Source organism: Calidris pugnax, unplaced genomic scaffold, assembly GCF_001431845.1.
Source record: "Calidris pugnax isolate Ruff unplaced genomic scaffold, ASM143184v1 scaffold459, whole genome shotgun sequence".
Taxonomy (NCBI): Eukaryota; Metazoa; Chordata; class Aves; order Charadriiformes; family Scolopacidae; genus Calidris; species Calidris pugnax.
In genome coordinates, this window is record NW_015091670.1 from 1,159,869 (window position 1) to 1,183,342 (window position 23,474).

At 52.4% G+C, this 23,474-nt stretch overlaps 1 protein-coding gene across 1 annotated transcript in view; it reads right to left on the reverse strand.

Moving 5' to 3' along the window:
* SHANK3 (SH3 and multiple ankyrin repeat domains 3) overlaps positions 1-23,474 on the reverse strand; it is a 323,589-nt gene that overhangs the window by 208,793 nt on the left and 91,322 nt on the right. The window contains exon 10 of the mRNA XM_014961953.1: positions 9,909-10,242. Coding sequence (XP_014817439.1) covers positions 9,909-10,242 — 334 coding nt within the window. The remainder of the gene's footprint in view (positions 1-9,908; positions 10,243-23,474) is intronic.

Genomic DNA, 23,474 nt, shown 5'->3' on the forward strand with positions numbered 1-23,474 from the left:
TTCTGGCAGTACCTGCGCCGCGGGCCAAGCCTCCCCATGGTGGCTGCGGTGACACGGTGACAACTCAGCTCCTGCCCAGCCCTGGCAGAGGGGACCCCGGCAGCGGCCGCAGCACCCAGAAAGACGGCGCTGAAACGGCTGCGGGACAGGGCAAGGGGGGTGGGCAGCACAGCTGGTAAATACACAGAGACACTGGGGAACACTGCCTGGCTGGAGGCGACAGGGAGAAGTTACCCCTGCAGGGCAAAAAGACTTCACCACAGAAGTCATTTTTACCACGGATAATTTCCTTTCTCCAAGATGAAGTTCATGGTGTTGCTCCACATCATACCCCCAAGATTCCGGTATTAACCTCAGGCAAGGGGAAACGTAAAGAAAGGTCCCAGACCCACGGGGCTGGTTCCAGTCAGGGATCCCCTGCACTTTACTCTGTGCCCCGACTCCCATCTACCGCTGGGCCCTTGCTCCTCATCATCTTCCTCCTCATGTTCCACCTAAACATGAGGAGGAGCTTGTTTGGTGTGAGGGTGGCAGAGGCTGCCCAGAAAGGTGGTGGAGTCTCCTTCTCTGGAGACATTCCAACCCCCCTGGACACGCTCCTGTGGGACCTGCTCTGGGTGGACCTGCTCTGGCAGGGGGTTGGCCTGGGTGCTCTCCAGAGGTCCCATGTGATTCTGTGATCTCCATCATTCATCCTGTTGCTCCCAGCCCTGGCTGGGCATCAAAAAGATCAAAATGCTGTTCAGGGGGGGAAAACCTCACTCTAACATGTCATTTGCACATCATTGTAACATCTATAATGAAGCTTTAAAGTTCTGGACTGGAGAAACTGAAATCCCCTGCTAACAGAACCCCACTGCAGTGTAAGCCCTTCCCCCTGCCACAGCTCAACACGAACACGTTGTGCCATCCTGTCCACGTTTGCCATTGCTGTTCCCTCACATGGCTTTTCTCTTCCCAGACCTCGATTTGTCCTGCTGGCTCAGGGTGGGGAATTCTCCTTCGGGACACTCGCTATATCCCACCTCTTGCACTGGGACCTCACCTTGGCCAAAGGTGTCAGATGCCACCAGGGTCCACATGAATTCCTCCTTTGGAAGACACCTTCACCTGGCTGTCGCTCCTTCCCCAAATCTGGGATCCCACTCCCTGTGGTCCCATTACTCCTGGATGGTCTCTTAGACCAGCCACACCACCTTATTGACGATCTTCTCTTCCACAGGTCCTGCCTCGTGCAGCTCTGCCCAGATCAGCCAGTGCTTCCCCATCCCCCTCAGGGGTGGTGGCACTGCTTTTCAGTTTTCAGGCCTTTCTCATTAATTTCTCTTATCTTTCTGAAACTCCCCTTTGGAAGTTGGCACGGCAAGCGTTGTCAGTGTCCCTCCTCCCTCAAGATGCTGAGCCCAGTGAAACTGTTGTCATTCACTGCTCCACGTTCTCTGAAGGGGGGCTATCTCTGTGCGTGGGCAGCAGAGAAAGACAGTGCAGCCACTCAGGAGGCTGCGGTCCCCAGGGGGATCACCGATGGAGCATGGTCCACCCCCAACAGCTCCTGGCCTGGGACACACAACCATGGGGCCCCCAAAAAGAGCCACCCCACCGCTGGGCTCTCCAATTCCCACACCCCCAGGCTTCGGGGTTTGTCCCCATGGCAGCTCTGCGTCACCTCAGCCCTTCAAAGTTCAACTCCTCAGACTCCACCAAACATTCCCCCAACGCTGCTCCCAAGGTCCCGGATCTAATCTCCTCTCCCACTCCTCAGATCAGATTTAACACCAGCCCATCACGTCTCCTCACCCACCATCACACCAAGACCATCCTCCACTTCCAGGATCTCCTGTTCACCCAGGACAAAACACTTCTCCAGAAGGGTCCTGCAAACTCTGCTGCCCTTCAGAAATCCTGCAGTATCGTTTGCAGACACAAAACTCCATGTTTTAACCAGGGGATACACGAAAGCCTGGCCCAATGCTCTGCTATTTATGCGGGTGGTGAGTTATGGTGATGGTAGGAGCTCTGTGCATCTCTCACTCCCTCTGAACTGCAGGTTTTTGTAAGGATTCAGTCAGAAGCTGGGACGATGGTCACGGGGCAGGGCTGTGACCCACACCCCAGCAGAGGAGAGGGCTCCACTGGGCGCTGCTCGCCTCTGATCTAGTCCCATTTTAATCTTGCCCAACTGAAATAAATATTCCTGAAGCTTCACTGGCATCCAGAGCTGACAGCATATATCCTTATGGGAACTTCGAGGCAAGCAGAGAAAGCTATTACAGAGACAAACACGCCTGGCAAGGAGGTAATCTCACCTGAATATTGCTCTGACTCCCTTTCGGTTTATCAGAACTCAAAAGGCGTTTGTCCCAGTTACGTCAGGCGCCTGTTGGTGTGCACGGGGGGAGCAGCACGGGGACGGGTCATGGCACAGGTGAGTTTCTGTCCTACCCACAGGGGAGGGACGGCAGAGGGGAGCTGGCAGCGACGGAGACCCTGGGAATGCCAGGCCAACCCTGGGAATGCCAGGCCAGCCCTAGGAATGCCAGGCCAGCCCTGGGCATGAGGCAGGTCCTAGAGCCCGCTGGGCACAGACACCCCACAGCATAGCTCAGGACTGGTGGCGAGGTCCTGTGCTCAGAGGCAGCTCCTCAGTCAAGGGGCTGCCCCCATGGAGGCTTCTGCACCTTCTTGGCTCAGTCCTATCCAGAACACAACCCCAGCTGGGGCAGCTGGAGCCCCCAGTGAGGGGCAGGAGCACTCCTGGTGTGGGGGGAGAGACGAGGCCCCTCTAGCTGCTTTACCAACAAGTTTTTGGAGCCCACTTTTCTCTTTCAGATGGGAGGACTGGACCAGATGACCTCCAGATGTCCCTTCCATCATCCTTAATTACTCCACAAGCCTGTAACTCCTCTGCAAACATCCCGTATTTCCTGCACAAGGTCTCCAGTCTGACAACTGGGGACTCACGGTCTCCTCGACACCATTTCTGCACAAAGCACTGTCTGTCTAATTGCTTACTGGTGGAGTTGCCTTGGGCTATGGTGTCCCACCAGGAGCAAGCCCTCCCCTGCCTACACCTTTCACCGTCCTGCCCTACAGTGAAAGATCACAGCCCTGTTTGGGGCATGGGGCTGGCCTCGTGGTGCTGCTCAGCTCAGCCACAGGCAGCACAGAAGGACCCAAAGCAGCCCGGTGGCCCCAGGAGCACCCAGAGAAGTGGGTGGCCCTTGCACCACCCCAGGGGTGCATTTCTGAGAAGCTGCTGCGGGGGCTCTGAGGCTGCAGCCGAGACGCGGAGGGGACTCAAATCACCAGCCAGCGCCACGCGGAGAGCCGAGAGGCACAGAGGAGAGAATGAAACAAATTGTGGTAATTTCTTCTCAAATCCCTGATGCAGGTAGAACAAATCAAATGGATCTAACCCTTTCACAAAGGCAGGAAGGGAAAACAAATCGTCTCAGGCTTTTAATAAATAAATAAATAAATGAACCAGCGGCTTCGGCTTCGTACTTAGGGCCAGGATCTCATTCTCATTGCTGAGGAAAAAAGGGCTTGGGAATAGTGAATCAGTTCATATTGTTAAAAGTAATAATACAAAAAAAAGAGATTGGGACAAGGCATTTATTTTATTAAACCCCCCGAGGAGAGGTCAAGAATATTAGAAATAAAGTGCCCAGGTTCTGGTTGATGCAATAACTGCAGTTTTAGCAATTTCAGAAGAAGGATGTTTGTTCAAGGTGGCAAAGTGCCAAGAATCTTCAGGGGAGGTGCTAGAAAAGGATGCTCTGCATTTACTCACCGCTGCGGAGCACTGGGCTCAGCGCAGCTTTTATGGAGAGGCTCCATCTGAAGAGGACTCCAGCAGGCAGCTGCGCATCAGCAGTTCCCATCCTTGAGTGCCGAGATGCTCACGGGCAGGACCAAAGGAGGAGGGATTTTAGAGAGCCAGCAGGATGATCCCTGGTTTCCTCAGCACACATCCTGCCCTTCAGGCACATGCCAGGGGCATCAGACAAGACACCGGGGCTTGGCAATGTCCACTCTGAGCCAGGACAGGGTCCCACCTACACCCCTCCGAGGGCGGCGTGTGGCACTGAGGGGTGACAGGAGACTGCATTTATCCAGAGATCTACTGGGGAAGCATGAGGACACTGACTGCCCAGCGAGCTCTTGGAATACATTAATGACATCTATTTTTATAGAGAGGGTGCAGAAAACAGCCACAGAAGCTCTTCTAGAGCTTTGATTCCAAGTGGCTGAAAATGTGAAGGCTGAGGTAATGTTGGCAGGAACAACAATGAAGTGGTGAGTGTTCAGCACTTCTTAGGAAGAAAGCAAGAAAGACCAGCAAAATACCAGCAAGGCATTTTGAGGCCAAGTTGTATACGCTGTTGGATACTGGGAGCAAGGTTTTGTGAGAGGTCAGCCCAGGGTGGGACAGATGGCCTTCGGAGGTCCCTAACCATTACATGATCCCATGATGGGGAAGGCGAAGGAAAACAGACTTCACACCCGTCCCAACACAGAGGATGCATAAGCAGCGAGGTGAGAAAACAGCTACCTCACAAGACAATCATTGACTTCAAATACACTACATCAACTGGAATGATTGCTGTGGACAGATGTAAGGGGAAAGCACAACCCAAGAGAAGCAAACACCTGGACAGCAGAAGCACAAGAGGAGATGCCACCGTGGTGAGAAGCAGATATTCATGTTGTAAATACAATGGCAGCAAGAAAAGATCCCAGGGACTGCTGGCAATTGTGGTGCTCCTTTGGCTACCTGCAGAGAGGGAAAGCTTTCAACAGAGGAAACGAGAAAGACCAGCGTGCTTAATACCTGTTCGTCTTTAAATCAGAGATCAAGCGTGAGATCTCAGAGGCAGGGAACTAAGATCCTACCTGGAAACCAGAAGCAGGAATTAATTAAGAATATTTAGATCTGCCTGATATACAGGTGTTGGGAAGTTTATGAACAAATTGAAGCAATCTAAGAACACCTAAGGTCATCTATGAAGGTTTATGTTAGAGAAGTGTGGCCAAAAGAGTGGAAAATAGCAAATGGCCAAACAGGATGGGAAAAAGACAAACTAAAGAAATACCATCACTTCACTTCTTGGAAAAAGAACATTGGAGCAAATACCAACCCGAAGTGTTTGTACTAGCCTAGAGGGAAGCAGTGTGGGAACAGTCAGAAGGGATTTGTCAAGGGCAGATGGTGAGAGGAGCCAGCTCTGAGCAGCGGCCGCACACCCCGGCCTCACCGGGCTCCCCACGCCTGCCCCGAGACCCCCCAACCCCCCAACAACAGGCTGACCGGGGTCAGCGTCTCCTTTAGCAAAACCAATGATGGGCTGGAGAAGATCCTCACCAAATCTACCAGCAGTACAAAGGGGCTGCAAAATACTCCAAAGAACAGGATTGGGGTTTAGATGGATCCCGGTAAACTGAAGGTACTAAATCTAGGCAGGAATGATCAGCTGCACAGGGATTCAGATGGGGAAAGGCTGGATAGGCAGTGGGCTTTGAGGGGGAAAAACCGTGGAGGCTATCACACGTGGAATGTGAGTCAGACATCACACCACCCCATAAAACGCCGTGTGATGAGCTATCAAAACCACAGCCTGAAAAACAGGCAAGGTAACCTGCTGCCGCACTCCTCTGCTGCTGCTGCCTGCTCCGGCACCGGCTGCCGGCAGGGAGGGGGGCGGCGGGAGCCGGGAGAGGAGCCCGGCAGGAGCTGGGAGAAAAGGGAGCTTTGGGAAGGGTGGACAATGGGGGATAACAGCCAGCCCCGAGGAAAACACTGCAAGCTGTCTGCAGCGCTGCCGGGGGAAGCGAGCAGGCTCCTCAGCGTACCCATGCAGAGTCAGCGTGGTGTAACACACCAGAGGAGGAAATACTCACACCAAACCTTAGAAAGCTTCCCAGCCGTGAGGAGAGAGGGAGGCAGGAGTGAGGAAAACACCGGGGCACATCCAGCACTGGGGTTTCCCCAGAACAGTCAGGACAAGCAGTTGGTGTTCTGTGGGTTAGACCCTTCCCACTGCTCCTCACTGGACCCCCATGAGCCACAACACAACTGGGGGTTCAGAGCCAACTCCATCTGCAACAGCCTCCCCCGGGGCGGGTTATTAGCACAAATGCCACCAAAAGGCATCTGGGGAAACCCCGTGCGAGGCTCACCCGATCCTGTGCTGGATTAACCTCCAGCATCTCCCAGCTCCTTCACTCCAGGCTCCTGGCAGCCCTGCCTGTCCCACTCCAGAGACTCCTGGCCACGGTCCATCCCTCACCATGGGGATGGTCCACCCCGGGCTCGTCCCCACCACCCCTGCTCCAGGGCCAGACCTGTGCTCCCACACTCAGTCTCTGCCAGCTGGAGCCTCTGCTCAGCCTCCACGGAGGTCGGGAAGCCACGACCATGGGAGGACTCAGCCACCAGGACTATTGGCCTGGCCAAAGTCGTGAGAGCGACATGGAGAAATCGCTGCTCCTGCTGTTGGCAGGGCTGAGCGCCAGCGCTGAGGGCACCACTGCCCAGCCCACAGGCACAGGAGCTGCTGCTGCTGAAATGCTAATCCTCAACTAGTTTTCATTTAAATTCTCTTTGCCACCCTGAATATATTTACAAAACAATCAGAATTTTGCTGGGAGTTTTCGCCCTCGGAATAAAGAATTTTGGGGCAACATTACAGACACTAAATTTTCTTGATATTTACTTCAATAAAACGCTGACCCAGAACCATTTTTCCTGCAAGGCTCTTCAAGGAAGATGTGAGAGGGCTCCGCGTGTTTATGGATGCCTTGTCACTTCCCACAAAGCAAAGGCTTTCTTGTTTGAAAATAAAACATCCCCGGGAACCGAGTACTGAGACAAGATAAGGATCACTGCGCCACTCTCCCCAGCCCCGGAGTGAATAAAAGCTCTGTCAAACCAACACAAACACACCGGGAACCGGCCGGGAGAGCAATAAGGCCAAACAATCAGTGAAAGAAATACTGGGTCAAACAAAATACCACTATTAATTAGCTGCTCTCAGCACTTGTTAGCACACGGCCTCATGCTGAACAGCACCAGTGTGTGCTACGTCTCTGTAATTTCAAAGAGTATCAGCCCATGGGACTTGTAGAGCTGCGTCCAACCGGCACCATGCGCCATGATGGTGACAGACAGCCCTACACCTGAACATCCCCTTCGTGCTGCCCTGCTCACAGCCCGGGGCCACCCATCCCTGCCCACCCCACAAATGACACGAGGGGACATGGGACAACAGCCATCGGGCTCAAACCCCACTGCCTGATCAACAGCCTTTGCTTTCCCTCCCCTCTGACTTATCACCGCTGTTCTTCTCACATCACCAAGACCACCTCCCTACGGCCCCCACAGCTCTGAAATTGCCAGCATGACCAGCCATTGAACACCCTGGCTGCATGCGTGTCACTGTCACTTGCCCCAAACCCAGTGGAATGACTTCCATAATCGTTCTGTCCCTGAAAAAATAGACAAGTATCTGAAAATAATGGAGCAAAATGCACTTTTATATGCATGTAATAAATGCATCTGGCTAGGAATAACTAAGTCATCTCCAGCACCGCTTTAGAAGTTTGCAGAGGCAGGAGACAGAAGAAAATGGGGCAGAGACTCGCTCTAGCAGCACTTGGCAGCAGGAGGAGGAGGCAGCTGCCTTCCTCTGCCCTGCCTGGGTACACGATGGCACAGCGAAGAGCCTTCCCCCCAGCTTCAGCACGGAGCCGGCTGGGCTCGCACGCACAAAGGCTCAGTGGGTATTTTGGAGGTCTGGGCATCCAGAGGAGCCTGGAGCCTGCCCCAGCATTCCAACTCCCAGTCAGCATCCCACCCCTGCACCAGCATCCCAACTGCTGGTGCAGCATCCCACCCCCTGCCCCAGCATCCCAACCCTCCCGCACTCAGCAGGGAGCACACAGGCTGATCCAGGGCTGGCCAACAGGCCAGCAGCTACCTAGCTCGGAGCCAGGGCCACAGCACACCAGCTGCTGGACACCAGCTCCTCCAGCAGCAGGATAGACCCGCTTTTGGGAGCCCCCTTGTGCTGCTGCCCTTGGCAGACCCTAACCCCCCCAGCACCCCTATGCCCAGCCGTGCTCCTGCTCTCCTCTCGCTGGGAACTGCCCCGGCTGCCTCCTCCTGCCCTGCCATCAGCTGCTCCAGGTAGCTTTGAGAATACTCCCTAAAGCTTATTGATTATAAAAGCCCACACCAACCCCCTAAAGCTTTTATAATCCCGCTGTGCTTCTGCCTTCAGCAGTCCCAAGGCAGTGAGTCCCCGAGCTGTCTGCAGGGTGGGCAAAACCCAGTGTTTCATCCCATTTTTGAGCACGCCTGCCATTAATGTCATTGCACGCACCTATTTTTCTCCCTCTGCCATGAACAGGCAGAGGTTCCCCATTTCCCTCTGATAAGCCAGTCACTATTTTCAATATTTTTAACTTATTTCCTCCTATTCATCTTGTTTCTAAGGTAACAATCCTGCTCTTCTAAATCTCTCTTCAAAGCAGAGGTATTTCTTTTCTCGTTCCTGATCATTGTCACTGCACCTCCCAAACCCTTTAACTCACACCCTTCTAGCCGACAGGCAGTGCCCAGCCAGGTACGGCACCCTAAGGTGCCATCATTGATGGCCACCAGGGCATTGGACTGTCTTCCATACTGCCATCCAGCACACTGCGAGGTCACCCAATATCACGGCATTTTGTACCAAAGTTGCACATCGAGCAGAGGCCTCCATTGGGCTGAGAAAACACTCTGCAACTTATTCTGAGTTCAACTGTTAATGAAGAACCTGAGTGATGCAATTTTTTTCCTCTCTATTAGCTATTTTACACTTATTTTCATTATTTTTTATTTGCTGACATGTTTCTTTTTCTCCAAATTCTTTAGATTGCCTCAAAGGGCCCCAGGGCTGTTTCTGCTACGGAGTCAATGTAAACAGCCGCCCTCTGCAGAGTGGTTCCTCAATGCTCAGATCCATTTCTCAATCATTCATGAACGCAGCTACAGCCCAGACCTGGTGCCTGCTCCTCAGACTCCTGCTCTGGCCTCATGGACCCGACTTTCCCCCCAGCCCCTTCTGAGCAGACGCAGCTTCACATCAGCCATGGCTATGGTCGCTCTCACCTCTCCACTAACAGAGGGCCTCCAAAAGCAAAGCCTGGCCCTGGTGGCCACCAAAGGGACCCTTGGCCACAAAGACTCTGCAGTACCACCTCTACTCTCCGAGGGACCAGCCACATCCTCTCGGACCAGCAGGGGTGCCCAGGGGTGACGAAGGCAAGCACCAGCAGTGGTGAGAGGCATCAGAGCAGACGTTGGCTCTGCACGTGGCCAGCAAGTGGTGGGAGCAGTGGGACAACCGGAGGTTCACCTCATTCCCATACCTACAGGCCATCAAAGCTACCCAACAACAAGGAAGAACTCCTCGTGTTGCTCGGCGGGTCAGGTGAGGGTGTCCATCAGCCGCTCCCGGCCCCGGGGCAGAGCCCCACCACTTGCGGGGGCAGCGTTCCAGCAACCGCCACAACCGCAGCGGGGTCGGGACACGTTAGGTGTTGGCTTATCTGCAACGTGCCACCTCCAAGTATTAGTTTTCAAGATGCATTCATTGTCATAGCAACGCCAAGCGCAACGCGGCATTGATGCACTTACCATTTTTCTGAGACGCAAGATTAGACCGAGGGGGAGAAGATTGAGGAGAAAACCCCTCGGCACTCACTCCGGGCCCGGGCAGGGAGACACGGGGCCACATCAGGCTCCACCAGCTGTCCCACTCCCCAGCCGGGGTCCCACAGGTGCCCGGCCCCGTGCAGTGACAGGGTCCCTGGTGGGTGCCATGGCATAGGGCCACCTCGACATGCCTCCCCAATGCCCTTACCTGGCCTTGCCGCGGCTGCTCCTCCGAAGCGTGGGCAGGTCAGCCTCCTTCTCCTCCTGCACCCGCTGGAGGGACGGGGAGCGGCTGTGGGCACTGCGGGCGCTGCCGGAGCTGGCCAGGCTGCCGTCCCCGGCCCCCGCCGCCGCCTCCTGCATCTGCACCAGCAGCTGGGGGGGCAGGCTGCGCAGCGAGGGCACCGGCGAGTAGGACGCCCGGCTCTCCGCCTTCAGGTTGTTGTCGCTGGCCGAGCGCTGCAGCAGGCGCGGGGAGGAGAGCCCGCCGGCCCCCAGGATCCGTCTCCGCTTCGTGTAGCTCGGCGTTTCTCGGAAAGGCACTGCAAAAAGAGCCAGGGAGACAGTGTTAGATGCCAGGATGGCAGCCATGCTCGAGCGGGAAGATGGCGGCCAAGCCAGGGCGGCTGGCAAAGGACATGGAGCTGGGCCGGGGGGATAGGAATAAGCAGAGCAGAGGAGGAGGCAGCTCCATCAGCTTCCAGCTCCTCTCCCTGCACCACCACGGGGGAAACTGCCCTGGGAGCACACAGTGTGGGGTGGACCTGGAGATGGCATCTTGGGAAGCTTCAAGGAACACTGCCCGAGAGGGAGGCAGCACCAGCAAGGGCACACGGGGAGGTATGCAGGGCCACCAGCAGGACCTGCCAACCCATCTCCAGCTGCCACCCCAGCTCGGAGATGGTTACACATTGACAATGGCAGTGACCTTGGCCACCACTCCTCTGTTTCAGAGGCAGGGAAGGCCTAACTCTAGAGGCTCAGGCATAGCCAAGCGCAAGCCTAGAAAAGATGATGCACAGAATAAAATACCAGCAACTCCCTTCCCGCCCTGACCGTCCACCGAACCCTCGGGAGCACCCAGAACAAACGGACCTCACGGAGCCACCCAAAGCAGCAACCTCCTGCCTCTACTGCAGCTCTGGGGAGGGAGAGGGAATAGAACTGGGGAACCCAATGTGGCCGCGGGGGAAGAGGGCTCTGCTGTGGAGCCACAGCGCTGCAGACCACTCCTCAGGAAAGACAGAGCTCCCTACGTTTTTTTGAATGAATCCATCTCCATCCTGAAGCTTAACATGCTTAAAGTTTGTCTGACTTGTGGCACCGTCCAGCAGGGAATCCAGGGGTGACAATATGGGCTACCAAGATGGTGAGGGGACTAGAACATCTCTGTGCTGAGGAAAGGCTGAGGGCCTTGGGTGTGTTTAGTGTGGAAAAGAGCAGAGGGAGGGGGGATCTGCTCAAGGCCTGGCAATCCTTCCAGGGGGGGTGTCAGGAGGATGGGGCCAGGCTTTTCCCAGTGGTGCCCAGGGCCAGGCCAAGAGGGAACGGGCACCAACTGGAGCAGGGGAAGCTCCATGGGAACACCCTGAGGAGGCTGTTGTTTGGTGTGAGGGTGGCAGAGGCCTGGCAGAGGCTGCCCAGAGAGGTGGTGGAGTCTCCTTCTCTGGAGACATTGCAACCCCCCTGGAGACGTTGCTGTGGGAGCTGCTGTGGGTGCCCCTGCTCTGGCCGGGGGTTGGCCTGGGTGCTCTCCAGAGGTCCCTGCCAACCCCATAGCATTCTGTGATTCTGTGATCCAGCCCATTTCCGGTGCACACATAGTGGCAAGAGCAAGGGGACGGGCAAAGCCCGCATCGGTCTCCTGCCCTGCTGCTCAAGGATGCGCTGAGACGTGGTGAGATCCTGCTGACAGGAGACCTCCCACCCATCTGCATTGGAGACTCCCCCACCTTCACCCTTTCAAGGTCACCCCTCCACTGGACACATGCACAGAGGTGTGTGAGTCCTGAGCAGGCTTCGATGGCCACCGCCAAGGGGCTGCAGGGTATTGGAGCAAGCAGGGGACTGGGCAGGACCCTGCCCAATGCCGAGCAAGGCCTCGGATCCATGTCACCCCTGACCAAACACCCTGAAGGTACTTCCCAGCTGTGCTGCGCAGCCACACTTGGAATATTTTTCTGAGGAATATTTTAGGTCCAAAGTACAAGAATTTCAGGCTGCTGTAAATCTTCCCGCTGTCATGGCAACGCAATTCATTTGCTCTCTGATGAGTTTTAACCACACGGTGGGGGAATTTCTGCCGGCAGCGTCCACGCTCCCCGCAGCAGCTCCCCAACCTCCTGCCCACAGCCTCGATGCCGCCAGCCCCCGACATCCAGGACACCCCCACAGGACAACACCCTCAAAATGGTCATCTGGAGGCCACAGGAGAGGAGGAATGTCAGACAGAGAGAAGCAGAGCCTGGGCCATGGCTGTGATGCTGTCCCTGGGGTAAAACTTGCTGGATTCAGTGCAGGATTGTGGTACCCAGGACGCTCACGTACAGCCCATCCTACCCCCACAACACCGTGGAGGGGAAGCCACCACCACAGCCAACTACAGCCCCTTCACGGGCAATGCTGAGCAGGTTTGGCTGATGAGGACCGCTGACCGAGTCCATGTGTCATCCAGACATATGAGAGATCTCCAGGAGACATTTGATTTCGTACTACATCACTTCTCATAGAAAACCACTTAAAAAAAATCAGAGAAGCAAATGTTAAATGGATGCATGTCAAGGTAACTGGCAGATTTAGAAATTATTAGAAATTGGAAATAGTTACTGGAAACACAAGGAAGTTTCCTGCTAATCTCAAACCGAGCCAAGTCAGTAACTCTAAGCACAGTTCTTGGGAAAAAAGTGCAGAATTACTTTTAGTGAAAGTGCTGAACACACATCAGTCAGTGGCCTGGACACCTTTCCAAACCAAAGGCCAAGGCACATGCTGATCAAATGAGTATATCCATGGTGTGCTTCCAGGGACCAACACCAAAGGTGACACCAAGAGATGACAGGATTGGCACTTGAGAAAGGCCATGAGCTGACAGCATCACCTGAAGAAGAACTCAGTGCTGTTCCACCAGAACAGTCAATCTGGGCTTGCTAGGTCTGAGCTGTGGAGCAGTGACACCCCGAGAGGTGGTCTCAGTGGTGCTCCACTAGGAGGCAATGTCACAGCTACAGAAATGCCAGGTTTGGATCCCCACCGTACAAGAATTTTGGTAAACGGGAAATATTCAGCAAGAAAAAAATTGAAGATCTAGAAAAATCTGCCTGGACCATTCCACCCCTGTCCCAGAAGCAGGCAGGAGCAGCAGCCAGCCCTTTGGAGGTGACCACTGCCACCCATCCATGCTGCGCTCCCCCTGTACACGTCCAGGACTACAAGGAGGTGAAAAAGGGCCACTCCATGCACCAGAACCACAGCCAGACCCGTGCAGAGGTACTGGCCCAGCTCATCCCGCTTCCGTGCGTGGCTGGGACCAGCATCATTGGTCTTGACACTAAAATGAGAACAAAAGAAATAGAAGAACAAGAGTGCAATGATGAAAATGATGTGTTTTATAAATTAAATATTAGTTTCTTCATATTAATTGCTTAGGAAAAAAAATCCCAACTGTATGTTGAGCTGACGATAGGCAAGCTTACTCTGAAATAATCCTACTGGTGAGCTGCTTTCACCAAGTTGGCAAAAGAAATGTAAAAAAGCAAAAAAAAAAAAAAAAAAAAAAAAAAAAAAAAGTGTCAGACACACAGCAGAGGTCTGGGACAATCTTATTCACCACCATCCTGCAAAAAGCAGCCTTCCTGACTCTCTTTTTATTTATAGTTTTGACTAATAACTTGTTATTTATTGAACATTTTCCACAAAAAAAAAAAAAAAAAAAAAAAAAAAAAAAAGGAGGTATCCATCTTGCAAGGGCAGAAAGAAACAGGCCAGGCAGGAGGTTCTGATGGTCTGTGCTAGATCTCTGTGCTGGCTGTCTGAGCAGAGCTGGAGAGCAGTCAGCCCGTCCCAGCCCCGCTCTCCCCGCTGCCACCGGCACGGGCTCCTCACCAGGGAGGTGCCGAAGGGTCGGGGTCAGGTTCACGGGGGGAAGATGAGCACGGTCTGTGGCAAGACATCCCCAGCAAGCGCCAATTACTGGGCAATGAAACACAAAACAGGTTGTTCAAGGACTCACTGGTAAAAGGGAAGGTACTTTATAATCCTTGACACAGGTCAGGGCAAGTGCTTTAATTCAGCCTGTCAAATAAATCATCTGGTCACCCGTTTCCACACTCTACACAAGAGCAGTCACCACCTCATACATTCAAAGTGCTCCCTCCCAACAGCAGAATTATAGCATACAGGTTAAAAACAAAGAAAAAGACAACCTCTGTCTCAGGTTCACATCAGAAGGAAGAGCAGAGGGGCTGGAGAAAGCAGCCCAGGACCACTCTGCTGCTCACTAATCCATTTATCATAACAGCAAGTACAAGACCCCTCAAAGCACAACATAACACAGCATTTACAGGAGTAAAGGAGGTGTCCAGGTCACATAAAAGGTTGTAAAACCAAAGTTTCCCGAGTATTTAATTCCAGAAGCATATTAAGAGGACAGCATTGTAGCTGCAAAGGCCCTCTCTTGAAAGACAGGAGGTCCCTGCGCTATCGGTGCAATTGGATTTGGCCCCAGTGCACAGTAACCCCAGGGAGGGGGGTTCAGGCACTATTTCATTTGCTACAGTGGGATTTACAGACAAGGGAGTCACACGACTCCCAGAAATGAGAGACAAAGCTCGCTTTCCAGCACCGTCCCAGGAGCACAGACTTTCAGCTGCGTTACGTTTAGACTGTTCCCGAGGCTCTGGGGTGCCCAGGCACGCTCCGATGGCCCCTGACCAAAGCAGGACCTGGGGTGTCTGCCCTGGCACACAGGGGAGAGCTCGGGGGGACCAGCAGAGCCCTCGGGAGCCTCAGAGCAGAGGTGCAGGTGATGGAAACCTCTCCTGCCCCGACTTTGCTGCTTGGCTTCTGGCGCCTGCGCTGCCTCGGGCCCCTTCCAGGGCTGCTTCAGGCCAGGAAGGCAGCTGGGCTGAGATGAGGTGTTTCTGCACAGAGGTCAGAGAGCTAGAAATGAGAGTACGTTCCAGGAAAGCCTGGCTTTCACCAAGAACGCTGAGGAGCACACGCGCAGGCAGCTTCACAGGAGGAGGGCAATCAGGAAATCAGCTACTGCTCATGTGAGCAACGCAGGACCTCTCTCCCCTGATGCTCCAGAGCTTTTCCAAAGCCCTCATCTAAGCACAGGCTTGTGTCTGGCCAATCTGGAGGCTCTGCAGATACAGCACAAGCCTGGGTCTTTCTGGACAGAAATTAGATATACAAGAGAGATACAACCGTGTTCTTGGCCGCGATACACAATGAGGTGGAGACGGGAAGGGAGAGAAATCTGTCGTGTGTGGCAGAAATTTAGCAGAGAAGACTGTGTGTGCCACAGCCAGATGGCAAAAAGGACAGGAAAGTTACCCACATTGCAGGGGGGTGGCTGGGGCAAGTCCATAAACCAGATCCTGAAGCAGAAGAGGAACCGGTGGAAGTGCTTTGATGTTGAAAGTGCTGTGGGTGCACTTGTTTGCACGAGAAAGTCCAGCAGGAGACCAGCATTTGATGCGGTCAGGAGGACAGCAAAGGCACCAGGGACACATCAGGGGCCACAGCAGACAGAAAATTGAGGCCACCACGTACACAGCAGCGATGGACCACTGCAGCCTGCACTGACAGCAGAGCCCAGCTCAGCACCACAACTCTCTAGGCACCCTCTTATTGCTCTTTTCACATCGGCCTTTCTGAGGAGAGGTCAGCAAGGGACCAACAACCCCAACATGTGGTTTGCAGTTTGCTCCTCTCCCTGTGGGAGCACACTGTGCTCAAAAGCAAAAGTCTTGGGGGAACCCTCTGCTGTTCTGAGGGAGAGGAGTGAAAGATGAGAACTCCTTAACAGGGCTGGAAGGGCCGAATTGTTTGGACTCGATCTCAAAGGTCCCTTCCAACCATGAAGCTTCTGTGATCCTGTGAATTAACCCTAACTCTTTGTTTTGAGCATTGTGCTCCAGAGCCCCTGGCTCCCCAAAATGGAACCACGCACAGACCAGCCACGTGCTCACAACAGCCCAACTACATTTGTGCAGCTACATCCAGGTCTCCAGAACGTGCAACAACCCCAGGCCCATCTGACATCTCAAGAATGCAGGAGGAGCCTCCCACTGCCCATGTTTTCCTGGAGGACGGCCAGCACTCAGCTCCTGCGCCGTGCCAGTGAGGATGCTTTGGTCCCACTGGCTCCGGCTCCTGCGACTCCTCTGGCCAGCCCCCTCCAGCGCAGCAGCGTGGCTTCACTCAGCCAAAATTTAGGTCATCCTCAGCTTTACAGAGAATTTAAGTCTTCTTCTGCTCAGAGGGACGCTGAGCAGAGTTTCCTGCACGCTGCTCTTCCCTGTGTGAGCCCCAGCCTGTCACTGAGGTGGGACCCTGCCTTGTCCCCTGCCAGCCACCATCACCAGCCACCATCACCGCAGCAGGATGGACTGAAACGCTCCTGGCCGGAGAGAAGGCAGCTGCAAGGGAGGGCTGGAGAGGGCAGGCTGGGGACCTGTTGCAAGACACGAGATGTGTCTTACCCAACAGCTTCCCCAGGCCAGATGTGGAGTCTGATGTGCCAGACCTCGGTGTGGGGACATGGGGACCCAGGAGTTGCACAGGCAGTTTACTCTTAACACCAACTGACACGGGGAAGAGCTGCTCTGCCTCGGTTTGCAGGGGATCCCCTCGCCAGGAGGCTCAGAGGTGTGCCACGATGCTCCAAACCACCGTACGAGTCCCAAGGCACGGCCGGCTTCTCCCTGTGCCTCAACCTGCCCAAAACAGGTAATATCAATAAACAGCTGAGCCTGGACTCCAGCCACCAGTGCCAGAAACAGGACAGTTCCAGGCTGCTGCCACAAAGGCAATTCTGACCAAGGTTTCCTCTCCCCATCCCCCAAATCTACTCTCCCCGGTAGGAAAAGGAGGGAAGCGAGAGCAATAAAGAAAAAAAAAACCAAAAAAACCCCAACTTTGTGCAGTTCATACAATCAGCTTTGAAGATTCTTTTCTATACCTTCTCAAGAGTTTAATCAAAGTATGTTTACTGGGTTTCTCGCAGCAAAATGAATCGCTTCAGTTACCATGACAGCGCTGCTCCAAGCGGCACAACCAGCCAGCCTGGTTCATCCCCTGCTCCCGCCGCTGCTCCCTGCCCTCCAGAAGGGAAACGCGGGCTCTCGCCTGGAAAACGCCTCTCTCCGCCGCGGTGCGCTGGGAGCAGGACACGGACGGGGCTCCCCGAGGAGTTCCCGGCCCCAGGACACCGCGCGGGCACCTGGGCATCACCTGGACCACGCTCCCACAACCCGCGCCGCAGCCTAATGAGCCAAGGAGTAATCAACGCTGGGAGGTTATTTAGATTTGCTGGCTCAATGTTAAATATTCATGTGAAAGAGCAAAAGCGCACGGAGTGCAAATGTCTCCACAGTTCCAAGCCGAGAGGCCACATTTACATTTTAATAGTGGAAAATTACAAAGCAGAGCGAGGAGGCGCGCAGCACCTCGCCGCAGGAGGCAGATTGTGCCCCGGCTCCTCTCCCGCACGGGGAGAGGCTGCTCCCAGAGACCCTCCAGGTACGTCTTCTCCGGGAGTGGAAACCAAAGGAAAAGCACGGGCAGATGAGGCAGCCCAGAACCTCTCAGCTCCAGCGAGGGAGCTGGTAATTTACCTCTGCACTGAGAAGTGGTCCACTGAGGGGAATTACAGCCTCATTAGGTTTTTTTAATTAAAAAAAAAAAAATCATCCTCCAACCATTTCTCCAGCCATCTCCATCTGCCTCTCAGCTACCAACCTTCACACCTGATGCTGCACCACTGGACTCTGACCCCCAGAGCCACCCCCGGACTCTGACCCCCAGAGTCACCCCCAGACACACACCAGAGCCCCCCCTCCTCCACCTGAACACAGGTCTCTCGCCCCGTCCCGCTCACTGCCAGCCCTTCACAGCTGGAAACAGATTTTGCTCTCCATTTATAAAACTGAAATTGGAACTGCTAAAAACATGTGTTAATTAAACTCGCTCATTTTCTCTTACAAGGGCTTCTGGAATGTGCTGCCGTTCACCTGTGAGGGCTACTCTGAGAGGAGATTTTCAGTCTCTCTCTTCAGATAAAACCCACCAGCCTGATGCAGCTCAACACTGGAATTTTCCTCTGCAGGAGTTTGTGCATTTCTCATTCCCCTGTTTCGCTGGTGACACCCAGCATGTGGAGGGTCCTGCGTGGGCTGTCAGCCCATTGCCACCCCCCAGAGGAAATCCCAACGGCTGCTCAGACCTGTCACAGGCGGCACGCAATTCAGCCAACAATGACAACAACAGAAAATCAGAACAATTTAACTAGTATTACCCGTCTGTCCTGGAAAATAATTCCCATACATACCCATGTACTGGGAAAAAATGCTCACAAGACCAAAATGGAGCATTTTAAAACTTCCCCCGCAAGGCCACGGACAGCAGTATCCGACACTGCCTCAGTCACGTACATCCCAATCAGCAGGTTGAAAGCTCCTGCAGTAAAGTTCAAAAGAATTTTCAATACAGCTCACTGAGTCGCTGGCCTATATTTATAATACTCCTTCAAAAGCTCCAGAGATGGGGAGGTGGCTCTCAAAGGGTCAGGGGGGTGGTTCCAATAACGGTACAGAGCTTAACTTCATATCATTTCTAGGAAAAGCTGGGAAAAACGGAACCCGGACACTTACCAATTAATAAACAGGGTTGAGAATTTAATTTATGTCAGCCAGGCCGGCTTTAAGAGCTTAAATCTCACTGACAAAAATAACTGCTGACACCACAGCTCGGGTGAAACTGTTGCCCCTGTGACACCCTGACTACAGGCTACCACCGGAGAAGTTACCAAGCACATTTTAACAGTCACAATAATGACTATTAATGGAGAACAATGGTTGGGAATATTTCCAGTATTGTCCAGGAAGTCAGTTCTTGGTACAGCAGTATTTATATTTTTGTCTTTATCAATGACTTAGCAAAAAATCATTGATCACTGGCAACAGAAGTACAGGTGACGCAATGATTGGTGCAATGACATTGGTCAAACGTCATCGGTGAAAGCGGGGAGATGGAGATTGGACAGAGGGAAGAGATTTTTTACAGCGAAGGTAGTGAGAGCCTGGCCCAAGTTGCCCACAGAAGTTGTGGCTGCCCCATCCTTGGAGGGGTTCAAGGCCAGGTTGGAGGGGGCTTGGAGCAACCTGGTCTGGTGGGAGGTGTCCCTGCCCAGGGCAAGGCGGGGCTTTAAGGTCCCTTCAACCCAAACCACTCAGTGATTCTATGACATACAAGAAAGGGTTCTCACAGCTATGAACACAATGAAATCTTGGGAATTTCTTAAGACAGGATCATCTCAACATGCTCCATCACAGCCTGATGCAGGAGGGAGCATCTGGGAACACCAACAGAGGTTGTACAACACAGGACAGTTCCTTAAGAAGCAGTGAAACTGAAACAAACCCATGAGCCCTGACACAAACCACCTGAGGTCAGGCTCCAAGACCAAGGTCATGAGCAGAGGAGCTAACATAACCAAGGGACACATCAACCCCTGAAAAGGGGCCATCCTCTCTTCATCCATAAGGTTATGATGGAAAAATGCATCTCAATTCAGCCCACATTTCTAAAAATAATGTTTAAAACCAGCAAGTGTTCAAAATAAAGCCATGGAATGGTTCAGAAGCTGGTCAACCTGATCTATATTAAGAAAATAATGGAACAGCAGCTATTCATGGTTTGCCAAGGTGACAGTCACAGTTAGATGTGTAGACTGGCAAAGAGTTCTTATGCAAAAGTTTGCAGAGACTTGTGAAAGCATTACTGGTTTCATCACAAGAGGACAATACCAGACACACTGGTCTTAAAAACTTATTGTTCCATCAGTATTTTTTTGAGCAATTTTTCAAATTCACAATGAAAAAATAAATTTCTTCTGTGAGGTCACCCATGCACAGGTCTATGGTCACCAGGGGACCGACTGAAGGGGTGGTGAAGAGCCTTCAGAGAGATGGGGACAGGAGGAGTGTCCTGGGGACAGGCTCCCAGCGTCCCGCCAGGTCCCCTCACCTGCCATGGGTCAACATGAGAGACCAACAACTGCCAGCATTGCACCACGGAGAAAGAAGCCTCACAGTGAGGTGCAGGTGTCTGAGCACCACCACCCCTCTGCTCCTCAGACAGGGGAACCCACAGCCTGAGGAGCTGCTCTTCTCATGCCCACCATACAAATAAACTCCAAGAGTCACACTCAGCCAGACAGAATTTCAACTCTGCTTCCAAACAAGTCCTGCCACCAAACACTACTCAGTCTTCTCAGCCAGGAGTGATTTTCTGCAGAATATCTATCTTATATGACCATCCTATGACTTCTGCAGTGGAACATCCCTAGTCTGGACCACTGAATTTGCTGTGCCCAGAAGAGTATGAAACCCTCTCTACCCCTCAGTAATTGAAGACCAGCTTCTAGCAGGACCCAAGAGCTGTTCCTGTTGTCCTACCACCTCCTACTGCATTTGTGGCAGAGAACCATACCCTTGCTTAGGAGCTGCTGGGCTGGTCAGACCAAAGCCTCACAAAGCCTAGTATTCTAAGCTTCCACAATAACAAGCAAAAAAGTCTTTGTAGAAGGCACACAAGGAAGAAGAGCACATACAACGCTATTGTTCTCCATCTTCTCTCCTCACCACTGCCAGCTCACAGATCTCCAACTATCCTTATAATTAGAACAAGTTCAACAAGAACATCCACGTTTTTACACATTCCAGAACATTTGACAAAATCAGACAAAAACAAATAAAGCTTTCCATTGTACAAGAACTCATTTATGGCTTCCATACAAAATCTTTCAACATCTACCTCCTTTAGCACTTTCCAAAAGCTCCTCTGAGAAGGGATCCAGGGGAAACGTTAGAAAGGAAGAAGAAATTTCATAACTTCCGCTTGTCATACACATCTACGTGAGAGGGTCTATGCCATTCTACATCACAGCTCCAAGAAAAAGTTCTCTCTGAGCTTGGTAGTGGCTAGAAACACTATTCAAACACAGAATACCATTAGGAAAATGCAGAAAGAAAAGCAGATATCCTTATGCCACTGTAGAAATCCCCCATCTCAAAAGAGCCAATAAGCCAGAGGAGGTTCAGCCCAGGGCAACATGGATAGTCAAAGATCTGAAATGGCATCACTTCCCTCATGAGACAAAAAATGTTTTACAGACAGTGAATATTATAAACAAGTTATTGGATCTTAGCAACAAGTGATATGAAGCAAAATGCTGTCTTTTAAATCCTTTGGGGTGTATTTCATAGAATCATAGAATGGTTTGGGTTGGAAGGGACCTTACAGATGATCTTGTTCCAATTCAAACTTGTTCTCCTCTTAACAGGGGAGAACTTGAAGAGTCGGTGGCATGGGAAGATGTTAGATTTTTCACACTCTGGGTAACCCCACACTGAGGTCCCACATAGCGTTTCTGACAGATGCTTGGCAGCACATGGACATACCTGGGACAGGCTTCAGATAAGGAGGGCACCTGAAGAGATACTGATCTCGAGTTGTCTCCAGAACACCCTCATTAATAAGAAGTAACATTCTTTGGTTTGAGGTATAAGACACCATAAAGCTGAGGCTTCTCAGCCTGACAATTCAATGCCCAAAGTCTCACATAATTTTCCTAATATGCTGCTCTCTAAATCAATGCCCTGGTGTCAGCTCACGCTGAGAAGGAACTAGCGAATGGGGCCATGTGCAATTGGATACACACTGCTTTCCACCTGGGATGGACACCTAACGAGGAGATTGGTGACCAGGTCATTTCCCAACCTTTTCTACATCCAATCTATGTCTTCATATGCCCAAATATCTTGAAAAAAACCACCCCAAAGCAGCAGGAGAGGGGAAGGCTCTGCCAGCAGCACTGCCTGCACAGAGCTGATGGTGCACCAGGGCTGCGGGGCCTCGAGCAGATGTGGGTCAAGGGACCAACCCATCCCAAAAGCAGGGACACGGCGGGGTGTCTGAGGGGTGGGCTACTCCCCAGCCCTGCCCATACACGGGAGGAAAACAAGTGCTGTTACTGGCAGCCTCAGGCTGGTGAGCTCAGGCAGAGCTGCACATCACCGTCCCCCAACAAAAAGGTGTTCCACGTCATACGGGGCAACTGGTTTGGGTCTCGTTACGACTGATAATGAATTAATTCCTTTGACTTGAAGCTGGTGGTTGCTTAGTGACCATGAATCATGACCCGATTATATTCAGTGTAAGAAAAGGGAAGGCAGCCCCAGCCAGCCTTACGCACATGTAACGCTTAAGGATAATTTCTCGGCATTGAACTAATGTTACATTATTCCTCCAGATCTACTCTCAGGCAGGGAGAGAAAATATGAATGAAAATTGGGAGTTTCTGAAAAATTAGCAAACAGAGAAAAGTTATTAAACCACAGTTATGAAAACAAAGCAACTACGGTTAAATGCCTATTTGGATGAGTGACAAAATGAAGACATCAATTGCTCCTGCAGAATATATTTATTCTGTAATTATGGAAAATAATTGAAATCAATATGGAGTTACAATACACACAAAATCGATAAAGGGAGCTAAAAATATTAAAGAAAACCAAGTGGTTTGTAGCATGGAGGAAACTTCAAAGAAAGCTTTTGGGCCGTTTCGTAGATACAGAATTATGTTCTAAAAGGAGCAGAAAGAGGCATTTGTGTCATCATGACGGCAAAGCAGTCACTAAGCAGCTACTAAGTCACTGAAACAAATACTTTAAAACTTGCAGGCTGAGACAACTTCCTACAAAGATGGACCATGAAAATTCTGGAGCACCCAGCACAGGATCCAACTGATACAAATCCGAAGTGCAATTAACACCATTACAGATGTATTAGTGACACCAGGTACAGTGGTGTGCATCTGACTGTGAGGGAATTGCACATTGGACTGATAAACGTCACTGTGGATTTCAGACCTGAACGCCCAGGGGTCGTGCCAGGAGGCTGGCAGTGGTACCCCAGAGAGGCCCTGGGGTTCAGACACCATCCTGTTTCCCACTGACCAGCTCCTGGTGCTCCTGCTCAACACGCAGCCTTTTTCCAGGGCCGTCTTTGGGGGCTGTGCTGGGAACAAAACACCCAGCTCAGGACCCCCCCTGAAGGGAGCCCTCCCTTTATATACAGCCCCTGCAAACCAACTCAAGCGTGCTGCAGTCAGTGGCTTAGACTTCCCCAAGCCATTACCAGTAAATGTGCTGAACTGAGAAGGTCTCCAGACCTGCCTGAGGCGGTGGGAGACAAGGCTCTGCAGCCATACCCCAGGAGACCCTCCTGCTGCTGAGGAAGAGGGTTAGAGCTGCCCTTTCCACTCCACAGAAATCATTCCCATGTGGGCAACAGCAGGGGCTGCACTGACCAACAGGCACTGGGATATACCAAGAGGGTCTGCAGTGGCCTTGGCAAGTCCTCACGACCCAACCTCTCCAGTCCAACCAAGAAAATAAAGTACAGCAGTTGCCATTCATGGCGTTGTCTGTCTGCAGATCCCTAAAACATGAGATTAAGTTAAAAACCAGAAATTATGGAATAGTTC